Genomic DNA, 8,253 nt, shown 5'->3' with positions numbered 1-8,253 from the left:
CCCGGGCGCTGGGAGGGGGCGGGGCCTGGCCGCGTCCCGGGCGCTGGGAGGGGGCGGGGCCTGGGCCATAGAGGTGCCGGCGGCAGCCTAGAGCGCCGTGGCCGGGCGGGATGAAGCGCTGCGGGGGCCCGGCGCTCTGGGGCCACCTGCCCTGCGGGCGCTCGGAGCTGCGGCTGGAGCTGGTGCTGCGCTGTGGCCAGGCCTTCCGGTCAGCGGGGGGGGGAGAGGGCTCGGGGGGGGGCGGGGCGGTTGGGGGGGGAGGACAGGACCCCGGGGGGAGGGGAGAGGACCCGCGGGGGGCGGGGCGGTTGGAGGGGGGAGGGGAGGGGAGAGGACCCGCGGGGGGCGGGGCGGTTGGGGGCGGAGGCTGCCCCCCCCCAGTGCAGACTGGACGGGAGTCGGCACCGAGACCCCGTTCCTGGCCCCCGGCACCCCAGCCTGATCAGCAGCTGTGCCTTGCCACTGGGGTCCTGGCCACGTGGCCTCGTGTCTCTCCAGCACGTGCCTGTCCCGGGGGCTGCCCCCACATTGGGAATCTGGCAGCACGTGAGCAAAGCCCTTGGGGCAGTTGGGGGGGCCCTGGGCTGGAGAATCCAGGCCCCTTCGTGGGCCAGGAGCACAGAGGTGTTGGGCAGCCACCCCCTGGCCCTGACTGGCCTGTGTGCACCAGCTGGAGGGAGCGCAGCCCTGGGCACTGGACCGGGGTCTTGGCGGGTCGGGTGTGGACGCTCAGGCAGACCGAGGAGCAGCTCTGGTACATGGTTCACGAGGAGGAGGAAGAGGAAGGCAGCCACACAAAGGCCACGGGGCAGGAGCTGCAGCCCAGGGGAAGAGACGCAGGGGGGAGCCTGCACCCTGAGGCCCCCACCATGGAAGCTTCAGGTGGCACAGACAGCTTTGAAGCCCAGCAGATCCTCCATGACTACTTCCAGCTGGACGTAGACCTGGCCAGGCTGTACCAGGCCTGGGGCGCTGTGGACCCGCATTTCCAGAAAGTGGCTGCCAGTTTCCCAGGTACATTGGTGCCAGGTAGCCAGAGCAGAGGACTGAGCTGGGGGGATCATGTGCATGTCATGGGTCACCTGGCAGATTGGGACAGGAGCAATGTCTCAATGGGACTTTCGTCTGGCCAGTGCTTTTCGCTGTGGGGGCTGGACTGGCAGAGCTCCAGCACACTGACCCTGGCGGGCAGACACTGGCTATCTTGCGCTAGGGGCTCACATGGGCGTGGGGACGCTAGGTGGGTGGACAGGAGCCTTCCATTGACCAAGCTGCATCTGGGCCGGGGCTGCTCGTCCAACACAGCTCCTGCTCTACGAGCCCTGAGCAATGCCATGGGCAATGAGCAAGGGCAGTTCCTCTCCTCTGCTGCCTGGCCTGGGCATGGCAGCCCTGCCGTGCCCTCAGGGTGAAAGTCACTCAGAATGGGGCTGGCTGAGCCCCTTAGCCCAGCCTCAGCTGGGGGAAGCAGGCCAGCCCTCACCACATGCCTGCAGGCTCCTGATTGGTTTGTGGCTCTTCCCAGCTGTTCTGCTCTGCTCTTGGTGCCCAGGGCTGAGTGGGCTTTTCCTAGGGGGATGTCAGGGTGCTGCCCCTCCAGCAGGGCCTCGGCACACTTCCTCTCCACCTGCTTCTCCCATGTCACACTGTGCTGCGCCACCCCCGCCCAGGGGCTCTGTCTGAGGGGCGCCCAGGAGCAGTACCTGGTGGGCTCTGGGTCAGTTTCCCAGGTGGTAAGGCCAGGCCTAAGCTCCAGGCGGGCCTTTCTTGCCCACAGGACCCAATCTCATAGGTCCTGATCCTTTCCAGTCTCCCAGCTTCGTAGGACACTGTTCCCCCTCTGGGGGGGTGGGGGTTGCAGCGCTCCTTGGCCCTTGATGTCCAACTTGCCAGGCTGAGCTAACGCATGTTTTGTGTGAATGGGCCTAGCTGGCTGCACGCCTGCTTGGCCTTGGCAGATTTACCCCTCCCTCAGTCTGTGGTCAGCAGGGATTGCAGATTTCTTGCCAGATGAGCGATAGCATGCTGAAGAACATCCGGCTCACACCGATTCCTGGGCAACTCCGCTAGCAATGCCCCCATTCGATGGTGGTCGCCCAGTGACACCTGCTCTGGGAGAGCTGGCAGTTAGCCAGGCTTTACCCCAGGTAACGTGGACTGTACTGAGATGGTACAGGGCAAATATTTGAAGCAGACAGCTGTGCAGCAGTAAGGCAAAGGCCTTACAAAAGTTACGACAGTTACATTTATTGGCCAAACATGGAAGCTCCTAAAAGAATGACGTGTGCCATGTGTCTCAGACGCCATGGGCTGGCATTATGTTCCCGCCCTTTCATTCCTTGTTTGTTGAATCCCGTAGCAACTTTGCCATTATTTTGCCCGGGGTTGATGTCAGGCTGGGTTGGCCTCTAGTTACCAGGATATCCCACTTGCGCTTTTTGAATATTGACCTGACCTTAGCACTCACCTTGTCTTCTGGAATTGCCCAGCTAGTCCAAGATTTACTTAAAAGTAACATCGGTAGCTGAGATCTCCTCAATCAGCTCTCTTACCACTCCTGAGAGCCAGTCTTCTAGACTTACTGATTTAAACATTTGTCCCTAGTAGATGTTAACATCCTCCTAAATTGCTAATGGCCTGGAAAGTACTATTTCATCCTCATGTGACACGATATGCTTCTTTCCAAACACAGAACAGTTATATTTAACGAACACTTCTGCCTTTTCTGCATCATTTCTGTCTAGCAGAAGCAAGGGCTTCTACTGTTGTTCTTTCTTTTATTCATATTCTCAAAAACTCTTCATTCTTGCCAGCCATGGATTTTCTCCTGGTTTCTTTAGCTTCCCTTATTAATTTTCTACATTTCATAACTTTAAATTTATATAAATTGCCATATTTTTCCTCTTTTTCCCATTTGTTACATATAGGTTTTTTATTTCTAATTGCTGCCTTCACTTCACTTCCCCAATGAACCAGGAAGGCCTCCTAACCAAAGTTGTCCTTTCTCACTTGTAGAATCATGGCGTTTTTGCCATCTGATAAATTCTTCTTAAAGAACTCCCAATTTTTTTCTGTCTACGTTTTTCCTTTCGATCAATTTGATTCATAATCTTCCTCACTTGTGGGCTATCAGCTGTCTGGAAGCATCAACTCCCCAGTGCAGTTCTGGCACCTTCTTCTTTCCTGTCACTTGGCTCATGTCCCAGTGAGTTAGCATTGCTGGGGGCCCGCCCCAGTGCTGACTGCCCTGGGTGTCTGGCTGTCTTGGCACTCAGGGCAGCAGGGGGTCTCCCAGAGGGGTCTCGGAATAGTCGGGGGTAACAAACAGGCATCACATCTTGCACGGATAAACCAGCTCATGCATTTCCCCCGAGTCCCATGTGAGCCTGGCAGGAACCTGCTGGGACAGGGCTGAGAGCTGGATTCCAGTCTCACCTGCTGCTACTTGGCAAGTCCCTGCCTCTGCCTCCTGTCCCCTGACTTGGAGCGGTAGGGACAGGACACTCTGTTAGCGTGTGCTCTGCAGAGGGGGATGTTAGCCCGCCCAGGCATGCCCTGTCAGTGGAGCGTACCCGCTGACAGAGGCAAGTCCCAGTCTCCGTGCTGCCAGGCCCTGTTGCACCATGTGTACCGGAACAGTGTACCAGACTCCCTGCTGTTTGGGCCCATTGCAAGGGGGAGCTCTCGGAGGAACAGTGCTGAGAGACCCTTTCCTCTGCTCCAGGGGCCCTGTGCAGGATTGGGGTGCTCAGCAGGGTGGGGCACACAGTCACATCTCTCAGCTCAGCCAGTCTTTGTGAAGGCCAGCGGCCAAGGGAGGAGGTGGTGGCCAGTCTGGCACATGTGGAGCCCTGGCTGTGCCATGCCCTGCTGAGTGTTGGTCCTGCGGCTGGGGCGAAACTTTGCTCCTGCCTGGCGCCTGTGGCTGGGGAGAGGAGCTGGGGCCTGCCCAGGCTGGTTTAGTCATGGGCTGTGGGGTATTGGGCGCTGGCCCCAGGGAGGGGTGGTGGCTATGGGGGCTTTGCGTGGCACTGCCATGTGGAGGCCAGGCAGCACTTTCCCTGCCTGAGGCAGCCCTCTGGTCTGCAGGTGTCCGTGTGCTGCGCCAGGACCCTGTCGAGTGTCTCTTCTCCTTCCTTTGCACCTCCAACAACCACCTGGCGCGCATCACGGGCATGATTGAGCGCCTCTGCCGGGCGTTTGGGCACCGCCTCTGCCAGCTGGATGCGGAGCCGTACCACGCCTTCCCCTCACTGCAAGCCCTAGCTGGTGAGTATGTCCTGCTCCCCCCCCCCGCCAGCTGGCAGCCCTGCAACCCCCTCCTGCCCTCACACCACCGGCTGGCAGCCCTGCCCCCTCTTGCCCCCACACCGGCTGGCAGCCCCATGCCCGCCCCCTCCTGCTCCCCCCCGCCGGCTGGCAGCCCCATGCCCGCCCCCTCCTGCTCCCCCCCGCCAGCTGGCAGCCCCATGCCCGCCCCCTGCTGCTCTCCCCCGCCGGCTGGCAGCTCCACACCCACCCCCGTGTCCATCCCCCCAGCCGACAGTCCAGCACCCACCACCTCATGGCTCAAGCCCCCGCAGCCCAGTCTCCTCCCCACGGCTGACCTGCTGTTCTGGGGCAGGTGCTGACAGTGAGCGACAGCTCCGGGCTCTGGGCTTTGGCTACCGGGCAAAGTTTGTGAGCCAGAGTGCCCAGGCCGTGCTGAGGCAGTTTGGGGCTGAGGGGTTGCACCAGCTGCGCAGCACCCCATACCCGGAGGCCAGGAGGCTGCTGTGCGCCCTGCCTGGCGTGGGGGCCAAGGTGAGTGCTGGGGCCCCAGGGACTCTGCACAGGCCCCTGGCTCCTTTCACCTCAACCCTTGCGCGACTGCCAGGGAACAGGGCCCCATCCTCAAGCATGCTGAGAGCTGGGGGCGGGGCCCCCACAGGGAATGCGTATAGCAGGAGCAACTCAATGTAGTGGGCTGGGGGACACTGATGGCTGGAGGAGGGGGCAGGTGGGGGTGCTGATGGCTGGGGAAGGGGGGCAAGTGGGGGGTGCTGTTGGCTGGCTGGGGGAGGGGGTTCAGGTAGGGATGGGGGGTGCTGATGGCTGAGGGAGGAGGCAGGTGGGGGTGGGAGGCAGGTGGGGGGCGCTGTTGACTGGTGGAGGGGGTCAGATAGGGGTGGGGGGCGCTGATGGCTGGGGGAGGAGGCAGGGGTGGGAGGTGCTGGGGGAGGGGGGCAAGTGGTGGGCACTGTTGGCTGGGAGGGGGAGTGCTGATGGCTGGGGGAGGAGGCAGGTGGGGGTGGGCGGTGCTGGGGGAGGGCGGTAGGTGAGGGGTGCTGTTGGCTGGGGAGGGGGGGCAGATGGGGAGGGGGTGCTGATGGCTGGGGGAGGCACTGATGGCTGGGGTGGGGGGTCAGATAGGGGTGGGGGGGCGCTGACGGCTGGGGGAGGAGGCAGGGGTGGGAGGTGCTGGGGGAGGGGGGCGCTGTTGGCTGGGAGGGGGAGTGCTGATGGCTGGGGGAGGAGGCAGGTGGGGGTGGGAGGCGCTGGGGGAGGGTGGGAGGTGAGGGGTGCTGTTGGCTGGGGAGGGGGGCAGATGGGGAGGGGGCACTGATGGCTGGAGGAGGGGGCAGGTGGGCGCTGATGGCTGGGGGTGGGGCCTGACCCCCTCTTCCCCCCCCCCCCGTCGGTGGCAGGTGGCAGACTGCGTGTGCCTGATGGCACTGGACAAGGCGGAGGCGGTGCCTGTGGACACCCACGTGTGGCAGATCGCCCGGCGGGACTACGGCCTGGAGCTGGGCTCAGGCACCCGGTGTGTGACGATGCGTGTGCACAGTGAGCTTGGTGAGTGCCAGGGGGGGTCGTGCTGGGCCCCCTATCTGGGGAGCAGCTCAGCAAGGAGAGGGGGTGCAGGGTGCAGGCTGGCAGGGAGGCCGTGTGGCCCCAGGGGCTGCTCCCCCCTTCACTGGAATTTTCTCTCCTCAGGAGACTTTTTCCGGCAGCTCTGGGGACCCTACGCAGGTTGGGCGCAGGCGGTGAGTAGTGCCCAGGGCATGTCCCCAGGGGCCCTCTTACCTGCGGAAAGGGGCACAAGGACAGATCCCCCTTCCCACGGCTGGGCACACCCTCTCCACCCCAAAGCTCCCCATCTCTCCCTATCTCGCAGGTTCTCTTCTGTGCCGATTTAAAGATGTTCCGGCAGAACCCCGGCACAAGTGTCAGGACGAAGGGAGGCCCAGCCCGCTGCAGACTCACCCCTGCCCTGGAAGCAGGGGGGCAGGACTCAGCTTCACCTGGAGCCCCAGGGACTCTGTGCATAGAAGCAGATCCAGCCCTTTGTGCCCTGACTGGCAAATGCCACCGTGGGGCCCGCCGGAAGCAGCCCGGTGGGGGAAAGTGCTGCACTGGCCCCTCCCCACAGGGGGCTGGGCACTGAGCTGCACTGCACATGCTAAGCCGCTCCTGCCGCTGGCAGAGGGGGAGAGAGGAGAGTAGGGGGGACCCAGTTACAGCCTCTCAAAGCTGTGCCTGGCTGGGGGCTGGGTGTATGGACCAGGTCCGTAACACAGACTATCAGCATGCAGAGCAGCTGGAGGGAGGAGGGGGGCTCAGTGCAAACTCAGCCATGTTTACAGGCCAGGCTGGAGCACCCACCAGGGCGAAAGGCCAGTGCCGGCCCACCTTGGCTCAGCACAGCGCCCCTAGGAGAAAGCTGGTGCCAGGCAGAGGCTCCTGAGGCTCAGCGTGGGGGAGAGCCCATGGGAGCCGGGCTTGAGACCTTCCCTTTGGCCCTAACACTGGTGCCTGCTGCAGCGCTGGGTGCCGGGGGGGGCAGTCCAGAGCTGCTGGGCCTGGCACTGGGAGAGGCACATGGCCAGCCTGCAGTGTGGGACCCTGGGGGGTGCCCTGCAGGGTCTGCCAAGGGTTCCCATGTGCACTCAGCAGGGGGCATGGAGTCACCCTCCCCCTCAGGTCCCCCCACCCATGTCACAGGCTGAGGGGCCTGGGGCACTGACCCAGCAAAGCCTTGCCTTGGCCTGGCCACAGCACGAGTGGAGGTGGGGGGAACACACGCCCCCGGGAGCTCAGGGCAGCTCCCTCGGCCGCCGGGCCAGGGCCCCAGTGAGCAAAGCCACCGCCAAGCTGCATTCGCTGCTTTCCTTTAATACAAGCGTCAACGTAGAAAGAGCCTTGCATGGAAATTCTGCTTGAACATGCAGGGAGGGGCTGGGGCCATGGGGAGGGGAAGGTACGGGGGCTAAAAGTGGGGACTGCAGCTAGGTGAATCAGCCCCTTATTCCACAGCCCGTCACCCTGCAGCTTGGCTGCACCGACCCCGAGCCCCGGCCTTGCTGGGGATCTGGCCAGAGCGCAGTACCTGAGCTCCCGCCTGTGCAGTGGGGGGGGAGGGAAGGGGGCTGCAGTGGCATGAGCAAGTACATGCAGGCCCCAGCACGGGGGAGGGTCAGTGGCCTAGCCCAGGCGTGGCCCCCAGGGAGGCTGGGCCTTGGCTCTGCCCCAGGGGAAATGCTGGATTCCTAGCCTGCACCCTGCAGGTGGGGCGGCCAGGCCCCAAGCGCCAGCTGCTGTTGCTGTCTCCCCCGGAGGCTCAGTCCCAGGCCAGCTCTCTGCTGTGCCCTGCCACCCAGCTTGGATCAGCTGCAGCAATGACACCAGCTCTTGGTGCCTCCAGTGGCAGCCAGCGCCCCCACCCCACGCAGCTCGTCCCCGTGGGGCAGTGCTGGCGAGGCAGGGCCATGCTGGGTGCTGTCAGTCCTGGGGGGGGCGGTGACAGCTGGGCCCCAGCGACCTCTCGCAGCCCCTGGAGTCTGCCCCTGCCGGGAGAGAAGAGGCCATCAGATGCAGCATTCCTGCCTGGGGGCTCGGCTCAGCCTGGCACGGGAAGCTAGCCCACCCAATTCAGTGTCCCACGGGGAGTCCCTGGCCTGGCCTCGTCCTGGAGACTCGGAGACTCACCGTGGCTGGCGCCAGCCTCCAGCAGCTCGCAGGGACTGGTTGGAATGGTTTGCCCGGGTCCTTCCTGACTGGTTCCAAGCTGCAGCTTCCTCATGTGTCTCACCACGGCGGTGGCATTGAACGCTTGCTGTACCAGGAGAGAGGGGCAGCGGTGAACGGGCGCCGCTAGCTAACAGGGACTGGCTCCACCGCCAGCCCCAGGGCAGCAAGCACAGGAGTGGGGCCCTGCTAAATTCCCGGCCATGAGAAGTGCATCACAGATCGCGAACACTGGACTTTTGTGTG

General features: G+C 63.5%; 2 protein-coding genes across 3 annotated transcripts in view; one reads left to right on the top strand and one right to left on the bottom strand.

Annotated features, from left to right (window-relative positions):
- Positions 1–86: 86 nt before the first annotated feature.
- Positions 87–7,175, top strand: OGG1 (8-oxoguanine DNA glycosylase). The gene is made up of 7 exons (XM_030569756.1): positions 87–208; positions 671–1,014; positions 4,090–4,269; positions 4,625–4,803; positions 5,688–5,835; positions 5,977–6,026; positions 6,158–7,175. Exons 1-7 carry the CDS (start codon positions 111–113, stop codon positions 6,425–6,427), a joined length of 1,269 nt encoding a protein of 422 aa, XP_030425616.1. The 5' UTR covers positions 87–110; the 3' UTR covers positions 6,428–7,175.
- CAMK1 (calcium/calmodulin dependent protein kinase I) overlaps positions 7,136–8,253 on the bottom strand; it is a 27,155-nt gene continuing 26,037 nt past the window's right edge. The window contains exons 11-12 of one of the 2 annotated variants that reach the window (XM_030569762.1): positions 7,969–8,095; positions 7,136–7,829 (exon numbers count right to left, since the gene is read on the bottom strand). In XM_030569762.1, coding sequence (XP_030425622.1) covers positions 7,762–7,829; positions 7,969–8,095 — 195 coding nt within the window. In that variant the 3' untranslated portion in view covers positions 7,136–7,761. The remainder of the gene's footprint in view (positions 7,830–7,968; positions 8,096–8,253) is intronic. The other variant, XM_030569763.1, reaches the window with a different exon arrangement.

Source organism: Gopherus evgoodei, chromosome 7 (genome assembly GCF_007399415.2).
Source record: "Gopherus evgoodei ecotype Sinaloan lineage chromosome 7, rGopEvg1_v1.p, whole genome shotgun sequence".
Classification (NCBI taxonomy): Eukaryota; Metazoa; Chordata; order Testudines; family Testudinidae; genus Gopherus; species Gopherus evgoodei.
The sequence above is the reverse complement of the archived record's forward strand: the minus strand, read 5'-3'. Positions and strand labels throughout refer to the sequence as shown.